This window comes from Corythoichthys intestinalis, chromosome 10, assembly GCF_030265065.1.
Source record: "Corythoichthys intestinalis isolate RoL2023-P3 chromosome 10, ASM3026506v1, whole genome shotgun sequence".
In the NCBI taxonomy this organism is placed as follows: Eukaryota; Metazoa; Chordata; class Actinopteri; order Syngnathiformes; family Syngnathidae; genus Corythoichthys; species Corythoichthys intestinalis.
Window position 1 is genome coordinate 29,568,333 of NC_080404.1, and position 18,919 is coordinate 29,587,251.

The 18,919-nt window shown below is 40.1% G+C and overlaps 1 protein-coding gene across 3 annotated transcripts; it reads left to right on the forward strand.

The window, feature by feature from the left end:
• The first annotated feature begins 1,795 nt into the window (after positions 1-1,795).
• LOC130923018 (prolyl 4-hydroxylase subunit alpha-1) lies at positions 1,796-18,888 on the forward strand. Of its 3 annotated transcripts, XM_057848388.1 has the most exons (16): positions 1,796-2,031; positions 5,474-5,553; positions 5,633-5,729; positions 5,796-5,947; positions 6,030-6,167; positions 6,379-6,618; positions 7,306-7,529; positions 7,621-7,797; positions 9,365-9,435; positions 9,808-9,873; positions 11,423-11,522; positions 13,921-13,974; positions 14,071-14,136; positions 14,232-14,300; positions 15,645-15,741; positions 15,813-18,888. In XM_057848388.1, exons 1-16 carry the CDS (start codon positions 2,018-2,020, stop codon positions 15,881-15,883), a joined length of 1,716 nt encoding a protein of 571 aa, XP_057704371.1. In that variant the 5' UTR covers positions 1,796-2,017; the 3' UTR covers positions 15,884-18,888. The 3 variants fall into 3 exon arrangements, with proteins under 3 accessions (XP_057704371.1, XP_057704370.1, XP_057704369.1); XM_057848387.1 differs by lacking the exon at positions 9,365-9,435 and having other exon boundaries at positions 1,798-2,031; positions 9,803-9,873; XM_057848386.1 differs by lacking the exon at positions 9,808-9,873 and having other exon boundaries at positions 1,799-2,031.
• Positions 18,889-18,919: the final 31 nt, after the last annotated feature.

Genomic DNA, 18,919 nt, shown 5'->3' on the forward strand with positions numbered 1-18,919 from the left:
TGCCACTCTTCCATAAAGGCCAGATTTGTGCAGTGTACGACTGATTGTTGTCCTATGGACAGACTCTCCCACCACAGCTGTAGATCTCTGCAGTTCATCCAGAGTGATCATGGGCCTCTTGGCTGCATCTCTGATCAGTTTTCTCCTTGTTTGAGAAGAAAGTTTGGAAGGACGGCCGGGTCTTGGTAGATTTGCAGTGGTCTGATGCTCCTTCCATTTCAATATAATGGCTTGCACAGTGCTCCTTGAGATGTTTAAAGCTTGGGAAATCTTTTTGTATCCAAATCCGGTTTTAAACTTCTCCACAACAGTATCTCGGACCTGCCTGGTGTGTTCCTTGGTTTAAATAATGCTCTCTGCACTTTAAACAGAACCCTGAGACTATCACAGATCAGGTGCATTTATACGGAGACTTGATTACACACAGGTGGATTCTATTTATCATCATCGGTCATTTAGGACAGCATTGGATCATTCAGAGATCCTCACTGAACTTCTGGAGTGAGTTTGCTGCACTGAAAGTAAAGGGGCCGAATAATATTGCACGCCCCACTTTTCATTTTTTTATTTGTTAAAAAAGTTTAAATTATCCAATAAATGTTGTTCCACTTCACGATTGTGTCCCACTTGTTGTTGATTCTTGACAAAAAAAATAAATTTCATATCTTTATGTTTGAAGCCTGAAATGTTGCGAAAGGTTGCAAGATTCAAGGGGGCCGAATACTTTTGCAAGGCACTGTACATGCTTGACTTGTTAGATTCCTATGAGACATCTAGACCCCTAAGGTCGTCTGGAACGGGTCTTCTGCATGTTCCAAGAAAAAGAACCAAGCAGGGTGAGGCAGCATTTAGTTATTATGCTCCTCACCTCTGGAACAAGTTACCCGAACGTCTGAAGTATGCTCAAACTGTTAGCTCCTTTAAATCAGGGCTAAAAACGCTTTTGTTTAGCACTGCATATCCATAACTGTCTATATATTTCAATCTACCTGCCTTCTATTCCTCTTGTGCTTATCTCCATTGCTGATTTCAATGATTATTATTAGTAGTAGTTTTTGCTTTATTTTTATTTATTTATTTTTATTCTGTGATTAAATGCGATCTTTTGTCTTGGTTTTTACGTTGTATTGATTTAAATGTGATTTTTATGGTCTTCATGTGATGTAAAGCACTTTGAATTCCCTTGTGTTGAATTGTGCTATATAAATAAATTTGCCTTGCCTTGCCTTTTGAACAGATTGCTTGAGAAATTCACTTACAGACAATCACATCAGGACAGGGTCACTGTGCTGAGATTTGACCTCTCAAACTTTTGAGTGGGAGTCAGACATGCTGATCACAAGCCAAATGTGCTGCCAGAATGAAGTATGGTCTGTATATAATGAATTACCCATCAAAACTACTGTAGTGTTTACATGTGACATTCCTGCCAGATTCTGCTTGCTCGTTAAGATTAATTGCAGTCAAAACACACACTGAAGTCATCCTCACAGTTTAGTCCTCGCAACACGCGCTCACACACGCCCACAAACATAGCTCCACCCTGTTGAACTCTGGAATTCCCTCCCACCAGACACGTTTTGGTTTGCAGGGATTTTTCTGGAATGTGGGAGGAATAGGAATATTTGCCAACAGTTCCAAAAAATATTATGTTATTGATCACAAATCATGCATTAATATCCACAACGCATATTTTTTTTCTGAAGCAAAGTTTTGAACATGTGGTACGGTCCAGTTCTTTAATTAGTTTTTTTTTTTTAAAAAATCCAAAGTAGTATTCATCTGTCACCGCATGTATGATGACACCTCCCCTGAAGATTCGAAACGACTGCCCCCTTCCTAAAGCATGTGAGAGTCTGCACGTAGTCCTTTTTGGTCTTGGCTTGTCCACTCAGAAAAAGTAGCAAGAGATGCCCATCATTGCTTCTGGACATCTCAGATAGGAACACTTGACTTCCATCCTTCACGCTTCTGCCTGCACCACCAAACACTGGGACACTTTTTTTCCGAAGTCACAATGCATTTTATTAGGTAAGGGCTGTCGGCACTCAAAAAGATTGTCTTTACTAGTTTGTTTACGCGTTCCAATTACGTACTTTCACTTTCCAGGTCGAAGTGCATCTACGCTAGGCTAAGCTACACTAGCTAACTGGAAATTAGGTTAAACATAATTCGTTTTAAAACAAGGAGCGTTTTAATGATTCAGATTTATTTAAAATAAAAAGAGGAAAGGGATTTCGTTTGCGGGGCATAATCTGGTAACCTAGACAACGTGGATTGTGACGGCCATTGATTTTTCTGTGCTGCGTAGTATGCTACTACTATTTATTAATTGGCATTTTACATGTCACAACTAAAGTCTTAAAACGTCATTTGAAGTTAAGTAACACTGCTGCCATTTAAATCTCGCATTATGTGTCGTCGTCGATCTTGAATGTTAGCTAGCTAAAAGCTAAAAGTCGCTTTAATTATGGTGGGAATCAATATTGTATTGGAACCCAAACGTTCTAAATCAAAACAAAATATGACCTTGTAACCCTGATTTTTGAAAGATTTTTTGTCAAAGATAGGCACTGGTAAACGGTTGTGTTTATCCGGCAAGCGTCAGTCTTTCCGGCGGGGAGGGGCGAAGACGTGGCAGTCCTATTCCATTCACTCTCAATAAATGAAAAGTTAGCCTTAGCCCAGGGAAACCCTGGAGGACACTTATGTTGTGTTTAAAGAATCTTGTTCTTGCTACAGAAAACGCGCAAACCGCTGAAGAAAAATTGTCGAATTTGTTTAATTTAATGATAAATACAATGCATTATTTTTTATGACAAGCACTCACTCAACTGTTTATTATTATTATTTTTTAATCTATAGTGTAATGTAACCATTTTGTGTTAACGGCATTTAAAAATGTATAACTTTTTATTTCATTCTGTATTTGACGCGTTACCTGTCCGTCAAATCACTGAAGAATCGAGTCGGGTTCATTTGGGTGCTTCGCTTTATTTGCAAACTGATATAAGAATACACCGTGTCCACTCATCTGACAATTTATTATCATTAAAAATAAACAGATTAATTCCAAGGTCAAGAAAAATGTCAGTAAAGTCTACTCCATTTTTTTAGCCTTCATAAATACGAAAAAAAGTTGAGAAATTATTGGTGGTCACCTTGGTTTTGTGCTTATTTGCACCTATCTCCAAAGGCTCAGATGGGGCTATACAATCCAGGGCTTCCAAATGAAATGAAACTTGATGGGCCAGGATGGCCTGGACTCTTGGAGCTAATTAGAGCATTTGGAATTTTCAGATATGCAATCGTGTCAGATCTCTGGTACAATGGGCTGGTGATGTGACAATTTCTAAGTATTATCTAAGTATCAGATAATCCAGCAATGCTTCTTTCACTTGTGAAGATTTACAATCAACTTTCCACACAATCTGAAAGTTTGCTGGAAAATTAACTACTTGCATTAACTTTGCAACTTCTTGGCAATATAGACGTAAGCATATTTGCCTCACAGTTTTGAGGTTCGATGTTCAAATCACTCTTGTTGTCTTCTTGTTTGGAGTTTGCATATCCCGACTGTGCTTTTGTGGGTTTTCTCAGGGTACTCACCTAGTTACCGGAGATGTGCTTTGATTGCCATCTCAACCAGGATTGAACCACCGGTAACATCACTGTTCTCGTAACAGAGTTTAAATGTGTGCTAAATTGCCTGTTGTGCTTCCTGCAATTTATAAAAAGCATGGCAGCACTGTTTTTATTTTGCCCTGCCACTGACCTAAATTGAAAAGCCACATGAGGTTTTATTTTCTCTGGCAGCTTGTCCGTATGGCAGAACCTGTCTGAGCCTGTATCTGCCTTGCTTCAGAAAAAGATTTTGTCTATTCTTAGTGTCTTTGCAACACATTAAAAACCTTGCGTTTATGTGTTTCAATCCATTTTTTTGCTGCTAGCTATATTTCTTCCTTTGTCACAAGCTGTGGCACTGTGTGACTGGTTTAGATCATTTCCACATCATCGGTTGAGCTTATTTTGCAGAGGGTCACGTGCAGTCAGTCTTAGCTACCATTGGCCAAATGGTTGACTGCAGGAAATCCCAGGCCAGATATTTAGAGAAAGTCGCCAGATATTTAGAGAAAGTCACTCAGTCATTCACTTTCACACTCACATGAAATTTGGAGTATGATGAATGCCACTCAGCCAGACTCTAACTTGGCCAAAACACAATTTAAGGCCCCCAAAACTTTAACATGAAATGTAAGATAGCCAATTAGGATGCGGTACTATGACAAATATTTGGAGATTTTCAATTATCTAAGCACAGTAGATAACTTTAGTGTGCTGTGTTGGTTATCATACAGTATATGAGGGACCATATACAATGAGGGTACATTTTTCAAAATTGGGTAAGATGTTAAAAATAGGTACTGTATGTGTGTTCCCCACATACAGTGTATCAGAAAAGTGAGTACACCCTTCGCATTTCTGCAGATATTTAAGAATATCTTTTTATGGGACAACACTGACAAAATGACACTTTGACAAAATGAAAAGTAGTCCGTGTGCAGCTTATATAATAGAGTTAATTTATTTTCGCTTCAAAATAACTCAAAATATAGCCATTAATATTGAAACCCCTGGCAACAAAAGTGTGACAACAAAAGTGCTCAGACCATACCCCGCACTCTACATCAAATTGGTGTGCATGGCTGTCACCCCAGGAGGAAGCCTCTTCTGTGGAAACAGTTTGCGGAAGACATGTCAACAAAGCACATGGATTACTAGAACCATATCCTATGGTCTGATGAGACGGTTGGACTTTCTTGTGTACCATCTTCAGAAGAGGTGTTTTTGTGTCTCTCATGGTTGAGGTTTACCCATGTTGACATTTACATGCCTCTCTAATCTTTTCAAGTAGGAGAACTTGCACAATTGGTGGTTGGCTAAATACTTGTTTGCCCCACTGTACTTAAATATCTGCAGAAATGCGAGGGGTGCACTCACTTTTGTGATACACTGTATAAGGGTGGGGCTAGGGTGCTGACTCTGGAATGTGTATCTGTCCCACATTAGTAGTTTGTATTTTCACAGTCTTTAATCGTTGCTATCAAAAATGCGGTAGAGTGGGAGGGGGAAAAAAATAATTGGTCTCAACTTGTAGACACACCTGCCTCAATAGCAGGGCAGAGGCTTTCAGGATTTAATGATGCATGTCAAAGTCAATCCCATATTTGAAAAAGAACCCATCAAAACATGCATTAAAGAGTAATTGGTCTTTATAGCATCATCTCATGACAAAAGATGTGGGAAGGACAAACACTCCTGCCATGACCAATGACATTTTGCAGACTGCAGAAGATGTAATATGCATTAAAGCAGAAATTTGAACACAGACAAACGTCTAAGCAGGGCTAGATAACACCATATCCTCAGTGAAACTTTTTATTAATTTCTTTTTATTTTCATCTCTCCACAGGAAGCTGCTGCCATGTTGGTGTTTTCTGTTGCTGAGTTGTCGACCGTCAGTCTTAGCCCATGACTTTTTCACCTCCATAGGTAAAAGGTCTCTTTTTTATGGCAACATTACGTGATTGATGTGTATTAATATCATTTGTGTGTGTGTGTGTTTTTTAAGGTCAAATGACAGATCTGTTGTTCACCGAGAAAGACCTCGTCACATCCCTTAAGGACTACATCCAAGCCGAGGAGAACAAGTTAGAGCGTGTCAAAAAGTCAGTGCGTCAACGACCCTATCACAGCTTCTTCTAATTGTCAAGCTAAGTCATGTTTTTTGGCAGGTGGGCTGATAAATTGGAATCTTTGACCGCCACGGCAACACAAGACCCTGAGGGATTCCTGGGGCACCCGGTCAATGCCTTCAAGCTTATGAAACGGCTCAACACGGAGTGGGGAGATCTAGAGAGCCTCGTCCTTAGCGACACCACAGATGGTTCGAAACAAACAACGTTGATCCCTCCACTTAGCCTTTACTAACTTTCATGTGCTGCATCACGTTCCGCTTGTCCTATCAGGTTTTATTTCCAACCTGACGATTCAGAGGCGCTACTTCCCTACAGATGAAGATCAGACTGGCGCGGCCAAAGCTCTTCTCCGTTTGCAAGACACATACAAATTAGATGCCAACACCATCTCGACAGGAAATCTACCTGGTAAGAACCCGCATTGTTGAAGTATGACAACAAACAATGGCAGGTACATGCTGTAAAACTGCTGCAAACAAATACTATAATTACTTTGGCTGTGAAAAGAAGAAATAAGTCCAAACAGTTATTATGTGAGGATGCCGAAATAAAAATGCAGCACATCTTTTGTCTCCGTCTTTTTCTGAATTAATCTCAATATGCCTATGTACCTTTTAAGGAGTGAAACACAAGACACTTATGACTGCAGAGGACTGTTACGAGCTGGGAAAGATAGCCTACTCGGATGTTGACTACTACCACACAGAACTGTGGATGGCACAGGCTTTGAAGCAGCTGGATGACGGCGAGGAATCCACTGTAGATAAGGTGACTGTACTGGACTACCTCAGTTATGCCATCTACCAGCAAGGAGAGTTGGAACGCGCCTTGAGCTACACCAAGAGGCTCCTTGAACTTGGTTAGTTCCTGTTCCAAAATGTCAGCTCAACAAAAGTGATGTGACCTGTGGACAACAGTTTTGTTTGCTAGTTGCTATTTCTTGATGTTGTTGTTTTTTGCCTGTAGATCAGTTGGTTTGTGCTCATTTCAGGAGAAAATATACATTTTATGTTACCATATTTTTCGGACTATAAGTCAGTTTTTTTTCATAGTTTGGCTGGGGGTGCGACTTATGTCTGAAATTATTAACATGTTATTATATAATTTCACATTATGTTGGTGTTCTGGATTGACAATGATGTTTTGGTATAAATGTTAGCATGTTCTTTATGCTATAGTTATCTGAATAATTCATAATAGCTACGTCACGTTAACATACCAGCCACGTTCGCATTTCATTGTTCATGCATCATACAACATTATCATACTGTACACTTATTCAGCATGTTTTTCTCTATTTTTATTTTAAATTACCTTTCAAGATGAGATATCTGTTCTATGTGTTGGATTTGATCAAGTAAATTTCCCGCAAAGATGCGACTTATACTCCGGTGCGACTGATAGTTTTTTTTTTTCCCTCTTCGTTGTGCATTTTTGGGCTGGTGCGACTTATAGTCCAAAAAATACGGTACTTTGGAACAGTTAAAGATGTCATCATTTGATATGACTTGCAGATGTCTTACTTTTCCTTCCACACAATATTCAGATCCAGAACATCAGCGGGCCAAAGGCAATGTGAAGTACTTTGAGTTCCAGCTGGAGAAGCAGAGAAAGGCAAAGAAAGAGGAGACTGCAACAGAGAAAGAACCTGAGAAGAAAGAGGCACCAGTTAAGAAAAAGATGAAACAGAAAAAGGACAGGAATACCTTCTCTCTGATGCCTGAGAGGAAGAAGTATGAAATGCTGTGTCGCGGGGAGGGCATCAAAATGGTAAGTACTTTTAGATTTAGAAAGCAAAATATATTATCCCACAACATCTTTGTGTCAACTCCTCGGTTCTGGTTTTTTTCTTCTCGATGAGACCCCACGAAGGCAAAGCCGACTGTTCTGTCGTTACTACGATAACAATCGCAATCCATTCTATCTGCTGGGACCAGTCAAACAGCAAGATGAGTGGGACAGCCCGTATATAGTCCGCTTCCTCAACATCATCTCGGACAAAGAAATTGAGAAGGTCAAAGAGCTGGCGAAGCCAAGGGTAAGTTGTATGATGCTTGTCTCAACAATTGTGGTGGTGGTGGCATTCTTGGTGTTTTTTAATGCCATATGTTTCTCAATGCTAAATATTAAAGAACACACATGAAACAGAAGGCTGTTTTTCACACTGCCCTTCAGTTCAGTTCATTTAAAAAAACTTTAATTTTTTTTTTTTTTTTTAATGACTCTGGGTTTCAGGTTTTTACTGCACCCATTACTGTTAATGAAAGTCATTTGTTCCCTGTCCAAATTTCAACACAAATAGAGTTTTTGAAATTTTTGCTGAGTTCTGCTTACTTTTTGACAATAACACAATAGTGCTTCAGTGCAATAGGCTGGCTCTTGGCCCAGCCTAGTGGCCTATTCGAAGGAGAAAATGGATAGAGGAATTCTGCATTGGAGCAGATTTATTTGGTTTTATTATTTCACATAGACACCCCAGTCAGTCAACTTCAGTGGAAACTTAAAATACAAGTGATCCAACTGACAAGTATTTCTAAATGCACCCAGTTACTTGGCTGATTTGCTTTGTGTTTTAATTACATGGGGAGAGATGATTTGAGACGTGGTCTGACGTGTTATTCATAAAATCAAGGCACTTCTGTGTTCATAGTATAAAAGCAATTACAACGTTCAGTTTTACCTTCCATGTCCCTTCTGAAACAAGGCAAAAGCCAAATAAGTGTTCCAGTGGACATAGCCTCAGTACATACAGTCCCTGACAAAAGTCTTGTCGCTTATCCATTTTGTAGAAACAATTGCTAATAACCTGCAGGGTGGAAGGCAACATAGATAGGCTGAAATATCAACAAATCTTAGCTGCCTCTTACGTTCCTAACCATAAAAAGGGACAAATTCTACAGCAGCATGGTGCTCCATCGCATACTTCAATCTCTACCTCAAAGTTCCTCATGGCAAAGAAGATCAAGATCCTCCAGAACTGGCCAGCCCAGTCACCAGACATGAACATCATTGAGCATGTCTGGGGTAGGATGAAAGAGGAAGCATGGAAGACGGAACCCAAGAATGTTGATGAACTCTGGGAGGCATGCAAGAGTGCTTTCTTTGATGATCCTGATGACTTCATCAATAAATTGTATGAATCCTTACCAAACTGCATGGATGCAGTCCTTCAAGCCCATGGAAGTCATACAAAATATTAAATTTGGATCTCACAGCCCCATTACTTAATTCGCTTATGTTATGTAACATATTTTTGTATTGGAAGTACATTTTTTGTTCAATTTTCACACTACTTTCTGTAGGCGACAAAACTTTTGTCTTGCCAAAATTTGACCTTTTATGTCTCCATTAAATGACCAATCTTTTTTCAGTGAAATGAATATATTTTTGCACATTCAACATCATTTGGGAGGGTCTTAGCTTTCATATGAGCCATTTCTGAAACCAATTGAATAATTAAAAATCAGGTTATTAGCAATTGTTTCTACAAAATGGATAAGTGACAAGACTTTTGTCAGGAACTGTATATTGTCTGATTGGGAGACTACAACAGACAAACACACACACTGGCATGTGTGCAATAAATCCTATGCCTGGCTTCACAGCTACGCAGGGCCACCATCTCCAACCCCACCACGGGAGTGCTGGAGACGGCGGCATACAGGATCAGTAAAAGGTAAGTTACATCCAGGACAGAGGGGGGAATCATAGTTGCAGGAGATAGTTTTCCTCCTCTTCCCTCCTCATCGTACTGTTTTTTTTCCCCGCTGTAGTTGATAATAGAGCTACCGGTAGTTGCTTTTTCACAAGCCGGGAGATGTTTCAAAGGCAAAATGGATGTTCACTGGCAAGTGCAAGTCATGCCTCATGAAACAAACTCTTGGGGCTGTTTTTAAGATAGAACATTGACATCTAGTGACTGTTTTTGCTTTTCTCTTTCTCTCTCCTCTTTTCTCATCCTCCTCCTTTCTCACTGTCCTCTGGTGTATTGCTTCACTTTCTATCCACCCTCTATGGCCACCTCGTGGCGGGAACTCCCGTAGTTAAGGCGAGCCACGGTGCATGACCCCCAAACTGGGAAGCTTACTACAGCCCTATACAGAGTCTCCAAGAGGTAAGGGGTAATGGGTCAAACAAAATCTTCACTTGGGCTGCTCGCACCTTGGTTAAAAATGAAAAATGTTTGTCGCTTATGTACTGTAAGACTATTGCTTTGTCAAAGCTGTTCTCTCAGGCTGCTCCAATTTGTGGCACCACAGAGTTGAAATAGTCTTGGTTACTGAGATTTTTTCGAGAATATTCAAGGTCAAGGCAGTGAATATTTCCTCTTCATCTTATTTCTGGAATGAAGCTATACTGCATTCTTTCATGGCCTTCTTCTGCTATGCTTCATCAACCTCCGTACCAAAAATAAAGTTGGAAAGTTCAAAAGCTGGATTTACTCTGCATGGTTTAAGCGACAAGCATCATGTCACCAGGTTAACACCGTTCAAATCTAGTCTTTGCCATTCCTGTATGGAGTTTAAATATTCTTCATGTGCTTGTGTGGGTTTTCTTTAGATACTCTGGCTTTCTCCCAAATTAAAAAAAACCATGCATTTTAGGTTAAATGCAGACTGTAATTGTTCTTATGTGGTCTTCAACTGGCTGTGATTGGCACTGATGTTGATACAATACCGTATGCCAATGTATACACGCCACTAAAACACATACAGATTGAAACAGCCTCGCTGTTAATTTGAACAGTATCGATAGGTATCACACTCAAGGCCTAGTGGCCACATTTGTTTGTGTTATCCACTAAAGCAACTCATGTTTATTACTTATTTAGTTATTTTTCTTTTCAATTTATTCACTGCCCATTTTTGGCACCTATTAAGTTTTTTTTTTTTTTTTTTTACAAGCAGTTAGTTTGTGTGTGCATATGGGGTGTGTTATGAGTTGTGTAGTTAGCTAGGCAGTCAGATTAAAAAATATATATCAATGTACAAAGAAATAGAAAACTAGATATTGAGATTGAATGAGAATTAGGCATTTGGACAGAGTGTTGAAAGCAACAAAAGAGACACACTGTAGAACATTCTCTATTTTCCCATTTATTGTCGCCACAATAATTGACACTTAGTTGTGGCAGTGATTTAGACGGACAGTGAGCCTTGTAATTTACAATTTTGAAAAAGGTTCAAGGGGTTTTTGATTCCATTATACTTTCTTTAGCACCCACTTTTATGTTCAAGAAATCTCAAGACAAATTAGAATTTGACCATTTCATGACTTCACTGTGCAAGACACACGAGAGAACATCTTTCTTGGATAAATTTGACTTTCAAAGTATGGCTCAACACAAAAGTCTTGGAAGAAATCCAAATGTATTGTTACCTTCTTACCTACACACAAGCGCCTTAGAGGAGGTGAAAGTATTTCAGAAAAACCGGTAAATATCCCAGCCCTGAACCCTGAGCTTATTGGAGATTCTGAATCTTGGGCCTTTTTTGACACGTGCTTGCTTCTCTGGACAACAATTCTTTTGATGAGGATTTACATTTCCTTCAGCATGATATCTCTCGCTGCAGGCTCATTCATTTTGATTTTGTTTACTACCACCAAAAATCGCTTCTGTTCCTGGTTATTCTTCTTTCTCAACCGGCCCTGCTCTGTTCCAGTGCTTGGCTCACTGGCTACGAAGATCCCATGATCGAAAAAATTAACCAGAGGATTGAGGATCTCACCGGTTTGGAGATGGATACAGCAGAAGAGCTGCAGGTAATGTGCCCTCTGTAGGGATTCTTCTAAACAGTAAAATTACATGCGGCTTGCAAAGCTTCTAATGATAAACTATAATCTGGATTGTATGTGTGGGCAGAACATGAGTGTGACATTGCTCTCAGCTCAAATTTATTTCTATTGTGCTTTGACAACTTCAGAAACAGAAAAACATCAGTTGTCAATGCATTTTTTAGTTGTTAATTTAACTCCTGGTTTAAAAAATATCAATAAAAGTAAACACAAACACTCCCACAAGAACTACTACTTGCAGCCACACACACACACACACACACACATAATCGATTTGCCTATAAATATCACACATCATAAGACTGGACAACCTAGACAACAGATGCATTGATCTGTACATTGTTGAGTGTTTAGTGTAATAAGTATGAAGGCGGGGTAAAATGACTGTTACAGTGGGGAGAACAAGTATTTGATACACTGCCGATTTTGCTGGTTTTCCCACTTGCAAAGCATGTAGAGGTCTGTAATTTGTATCATAAGTTCTCTTCAACTTTGAGGGACGGAATCTAATACAAAAAAACAGAAAATCACAGTGTATGATTTTTAAATAATAAATTTGCATTTAATTGCATGAAATAAGTATTTGATACATCACAAAAATCAAACTTAATATTTGGTACAGAAACCTTTGTTTGCTATTACAGATACCAAACGTTTCCTGTAGTCCTTGACAAGGTTTGCACACACTGCAGCAGGGATTTTGGCCCACTCCTCCAAGCAGATCTTCTCCAGAGCCTTCAGGTTTCGGGGCTGCTGCCGGGCAACACGGACTTTCAGCTCCCTCCATAGATTTTCTATCGGGTTCAGATTTGGTGACTGGCTAGGCCACTCCAGGACCTTAAGATGCTTCTTACGAAGCCACTCTTTGTTGCCTTGGGTCGTTGTCATGCTGGAAGACCCAGCCACGACCCATCTTCAGGGCTCTCACTGAAGGAAGGAGGTTGTCAGCCAAGATCTGGCGATACATAGCCCCATCCATCCTCCCCTCAATACGGTGCAGTTGTCCTGTACCCTTGGCAGAGAAGCAGCCCCAAAAAATGATGTTTCACGGTTGGGATGGTGTTCTTGGGGTTGTACTCATCCTTCTTTTTCCTCCAAACACGACGAGCCGAGTTTAGACCAAAAAGTTGAATTTTGGTCTCATCCGACCACATGACCTTCTCCCATTGCTCCTCTGGATCATCCAGATGGTCAGTGGCAAACTTCAGACGTGTCTGGACATGCACTGGCTTCAGCAGCGGGACCTTGCGTGCACTGTAGGATTTTTAATCCACGACGGCATAATGTGTTTCCGATGGTTTTCTTCGAGACTGTGGTTCCAGCTCTCTTCAGGTCTTTGACCAGGTCCTGCCGTGTAGTTCTGGGCTGATCCCTCACCTTCCTCATGATCAGTGATGCCCCACGAGGTGAGATCTTGCATGGAGCCCCAGAACGAGGCAGATTGACTGTTAACTTGAACTTCTTCCATTTTCTAATAATCGCTCCAACAGTTGTTACCTTCTCACCAAGCTGCTTGCTTATTTTCCTGTAGCCCATCCCAGCCTTGTGCAGGTCTAGTATTTTATCCCTGATGTCCTTCCACAGCTCTTTGGTCTTGGCCATTGTGGAGAGGTTGGAGTTTGTTTGTTTGAGCATGTGAACAGGTGTCTTTTATACAGGTAACAAGTTCAAACAGGTGCAGTTACTTCCGGTAATGAGTGGAGAACAGGAGGGGTTCTTAAAAAAGAACTAAGAGCCGAAATATTTACTCGTTGGTAATGTATCAAATACTTATTTCATGCAGTTAAATACAAATTTATTATTTAAAAATTATACAATGTGATTTTCTGGATTTTTGTATTAGATTCCGTCCCTCACAGTTGAAGAGAACTTATGATACAAATTACAGACCTCTACATGGCTTGCAAGTGGGAAAACCAGCAAAATCGGCAGTGTATCAAATACTTGTTCTCCCCACTGTATGTTAAAATAAATGTTAGTCTTTTGCAAATGTTCCCTGCTCAAAGTCAGACCAATGGTCAGTATATGTGTACAATGCTTTAGTCATGATTACTGATTTATTTGTTTATGCTTTATTTCTTTATTACTGTCATTGACTTTGTTTGTGTAATGCACACAATTGAGCTCTAAAGTAAACCAAAAGGCATCTGAGGCATTTTCCAAGAAGATTCACCATGTTGTGTGGTCTCTGTCCACTTGATTGGTGTGCTAGGTGTTTAAATGAAATTGAACTACACTGAAACACCTTTATTGCATTCCTTTTAAAACATTTTGAGACTTGGAAATCCCAAAATAGGTTACCTCAACATGCACTACTGCAAATACAAAGTTCATGTTCAATGTACTGATTCAGTTGTCTCAACAGGTTGCAAACTATGGCGTTGGCGGTCAGTACGAGCCTCACTTCGACTTTGGAAGGGTATGTCCGGCGTCCGCAGACTCCGCATGCATTCACCTGTGTGTTCGTATGTTTTTAAACTGCAGGCCTTTAAAATTGCCTTTATGATCTTTGCAGAAAGATGAGCCAGACGCTTTCAAAGAGCTGGGAACAGGCAACCGCATAGCAACGTGGCTCTTCTATGTGAGGCTTGTTGTGAATTAAAATAACATTTTTTGTCAACAAATATGGACTCAAACAAGGAGCACTCAAATTGAATCTTCCCTTTTTTGTTGTAGATGAGTGACGTGGCAGCAGGGGGCGCCACAGTATTTCCAGACGTCGGCGCATCAGTTACACCCCTAAAGGTTATTTTCATATGACTGACTGTGAATATTGAGTGTGTGGCTGAAAAATGACATCACAGGGGATGGTTTTCTCAAAGACGGGCACTTTATTGAGGCTTATCCATTGCCTTGAAAACTACAAGATATAAACATTAAGGCTTAGACCAGGGGTCCCCAAACTTTTTCCTGTGAGGGCCACATAACCCTTCCCTTCTCTGATGAGGGGCCGGTGTCAGTTTGTAACAGAAAAAGTGTGACGATTGTAGGAGTGCCTAAATGTACAGTAAATATGTATTGTTTTTCAGAAAGCCACAATCAAATAACCCTTTCTGGATTCTTCACAGAACAAAAGTAAATAAAATAAAAATAATATAATATAATATAATATAATATAATATAATATAAGAATAACACTATTAATTAAATAGATAATAACCAAATTACCCTCACTGGGTTCTTCACAGAAAAAAAAGCCAGGAAATAAATAACACTATTGGGGGGGGGGGGGGAAATATAAATATATATATATATATATAAAAAAAATATAAAAAAAAATATATATATATTTTTTTTTTACAATTTTTTTAAAATTTATTTTTTGTTCAGGGGGCCGGACCAAATGTGGCTGCGGGCCGTAGTTTGGGGACCCCTGGCTTAGACACTTAATCATAAAGATGACGTGCTAAACAACAAAGCAAGCCAACTTCGTGGCCGCCCGCCACTATTGAGGTCCTGGGCGAGCGAACGTAAAATCTTGTGCATTCTGAATTACACAACTCAATTAGTACAATTAAGTTTAACATTTCCATAAAACATATAATGAAATATACCTTATGTAGCTAGCCCTTGTGCATTCTTGTGCAGCTGGCTAAATGACCCTGATGCGTCGGGGGCTTATTTAAGTCTTTTCTGTGTCTGGGCGAGAGTAGGTCTCGTTGCAACTTACACTACGCAACTCTCACGACAACAGCGGTAAACCAAAACAAATACTGTGTCAAATCTTTACAAACAAATAATTCACAATGTGAATCTGACAATTTTCAACAAAGTATTTGTCCTTAACACAACAAACTTTATTTTAATGTAAGAGCCCTTATTATTAACATGACCGTTATAGATTGATGACAGCAGACAGCATTTATGCAAGGTGTCAATGAAATAGAATCTCATCTATTAAAGTATCTTACTCGCTCACAGACGTTCTAATTTATTAATTTATTTTTCCAAGATGAGAGACTTCATCAGAGAGAGACCCCCTGTGATTAGAAAGTGTCAAATTGGGTCACATTAGGCCTTATTATTACTATGTGGTGTTTGTCACTTGTGGCTAATGTGTGTGCGTGTGTGTGTGTATTTTGTCTCCAGGGTACTGCAGTGTTCTGGTACAATCTCTTTCCCAATGGGGAGGGAGACTACAGTACGCGACATGCAGCTTGCCCTGTGCTGGTAGGCAACAAGTGGGGTAAGTTCCTTGAATAGAATTACTTAAAGCCCCATGAAGTAGAGGTAATATTTTTTTTTGTCTTTGCTTAGTGTCAAACAAATGGATTCATGAACGAGGCCAAGAGTGGCGGCGACCATGTGGTCTCAATGAGACTGACTGATTGAAGCAAAACAATTTCCCCACTTCCTCAGCCCAGCGCACCCTGCCGCAGATCAGGAATAACCCAGAATGGATATTTACGAGTCATAATGGCTATCTTCCACTAAGCTCAAACACTCCTTTCATTTCCTCCAAGCCATACTATGCTTCGAGAATCAGAGATGGTTTCAAATCAGGACAACGTTGGCGTCGCTGCTATAGATAGTTCACAGATTGCCAGTTTGTGCCTATTTTACTCCGGTGTGTGTGTGTGTATCATAGCGTTCTGTTTGACACAAAGTTCAAGGTTCTCTTGCTATGCTATCCTTCGGCAGCAGAAAACACTCTCCCTCCCTGTACCTGACAGATTCTGCTGATCGGTATTCTTAAGAAGCCTGGTTCATTCACTCCTTCATACACCTTCTCACACGTTTACACATCGCACTCTAAGTTGCAAAGCGAGTACCACTAGTATATAGCACAATAAATACTGTACAAGTCGGTCCTCTGGTTGCAGAAACCACATAAAAACAAGAATAGATGGCTGCTAAAGCAATGAAAAGTAGTGTTAGGCATAAAGGCCATCTCTCATGTAGCATGGTAGAAGAGTGGTTAGCACGTCTGCCTAACATTTCTAAGGTTGGGGTCAAATCTCGGTGTGGGTTTTCCTTGGGTAATGCATTGGTGTTTCTAAAACGCTCATAGACGTAAATGTGAGTGGGAATGGTTGGTCGTGTTGCTGAAAAGAAAACGCTCATAGACGTAAATGGGAGTGGGAATGGTTGGTCGTGTCTCTGGAAAGTTCCAGGACTAGTGACGAGAAATATATCAAACTGCTATCAAGATTTTCCCCATCACTAAGAAACAGGCAATTAACCAGCTCATGTACCTAAAGCTCCTGCGCATCAAACTGTTAGGTTTTCCTCTTCACGGCAATCAAGCAGCACAAAGCGATTTTGAGCTTCTGAAAGTTCCTGGCCCTTAAGGATAAAGTCATGCTGGTGTACTAACCCAGCCTACCTCTGTTTATTTTTCCCCTCATCAAGGCAATACGTTCTTAAGACAATGGACACAATGAAGGCTGTGACACCAGAACTGAGGATGATCCCAAAGGAATGCTTCCAAGAATGCATGAAAGTGCAACAGAGAAGGCTGGAAAAGTGCATCAGATTCCAAGATCATTTTGAAGGGGAAAATGTGTACTTTGGATTTTAAATAATTTCTGATACACCTTTTTAGTACTGTATTTTTCTCTGGGTGTGGGCCTGGCTTGTATGCCCAAAGTCTTCTTGGCTAGGTGTCACCTAATCTGTGACACTCTTAAAGGGAACCACGAATAGAAAGACTTGTAATTCCTAAAAGATGGTTATTATAAGTTAAAATAATTTGATATTGAAACCCCTCTTTATGTTTTCGTTTTAATGCATTTTGTAAAATTAGTTTAGCTAGTAGGTCGCCATTGTTGTTGACGTCGCAGGGCGATGATGTTGCTGGGTTACGCTGCTGGGCTTCCAGATTATGACTGTAGCGACATAAACACGTCATCTCTTCAGCCCTTTCAATTTGAACCCGAGTGGAATATTACTGAGCATGACAACACTGTCGATATTTTCACAAAACGAGCAGCAAAAGCAAAATGAACAGAAAAACGGAATAACACGAGAGTAGGACAAAACCGGTGTTCTGCCAAAATGTGCTACACCGGCCAAACGTCTGCAAGAGGCGAATTTGACACCCAAATTACTACTGTGCGCTTTCAGCTTGTTTTGTTTAGATACATACGGACAGAACATACTAAGGATGCCTGAAGAAAATACTTAAACGTAGTAATATTAAATAAGGGTGGTTTAAATACGCTACGTGACTCATGTGGTCAACAGATCAACAATCGGTTTTAAAGCTACCAGAAGAAAACAATCCTTAAAAAAAAAGGAAACACATGCAAAAAGTATTTTGAGGCAGTGGAAAGCCAATTAAAGACTCGACAAAAATACAAATAGTAAGTACTCGCCGCTTTTAACTTATGTGCGCATGCAGAGGCGTAGCAAGGGTCCCCGGGGGCCCCAGGCAACAAGCAACATGGGGCCCTTCGAGCGTATGCAAGTAAGGGGGACAGTTGGACTTGGGAGCAATAGCATATTTAATAAAAGTATAATAACGCCATGGTCTCATAGATCGCTTTTTAGGACACTCAAAGTGCCCGGCTTCTACTACATTAGACATAAAACTACAGTAACATAGTACACTCACCGCTGTCTGGCTTCCTTTTCTCCTGCTTTTTTATTTTTTCTTTTGTCACTTCCAGAAGGATAACTTCTCTTTATTTTGGACATACGGCAATTAAAAAAAAGCCAAATCGCCGCTCACTCTCACTCACGTGAGAGGCTGAGGGTGTAGAGCGAGTGAAGGGGCCCCTTCAGGGAACTCAGACACAAGGCTTTCACTGGCTAAAGCTGCGTGTGCTAAATCTGTTGGCCCTCTGGGGGCCCCTGCTGGCTGGGGGCCCTAGGCAATTGCCTGGTTTGCCTAATGGGACGCGACACCTCTGTGTGCATTCATTGAATGTCTCACCACGTACGAAGGAATTGCAGAACACCGGTAGTGTTCTTCTAGTGACAGTGACAAACTACGTCATCACCCCGCGCGTCCATTGCACGCATAAAAGATATACTAAATATTGTAGATTTTTATATCAATGGCAATATTTTATGTGTTTCTAATAACATATTTTCGTAAAAGAGAACAATTGTGGGTTATTAGAGCCAACAAGTCTATGTCCGAAGTTCCCTTTATGAAAAACCAGGACAGAAATGGAAGGGTATATGGGCTTTCCCAAAGTAAGCATATCCACATAACACAAAAACATACACGTACAACATGAAATCGGGTGTTTGATGTCAAATTCAAAGACACTCCTTGTAGTTTTGGTGCTTTTTTTGCTGGTTTTGTGAGGAAGATTTTTATTTATGTGACCCAAACCCTTTTTGTGTTATTGTTATGACAGTCCTCATATTTTTAAGTCATTAAAAGCTGTTTTTCTCAAGTTTGTTCGCGTGTC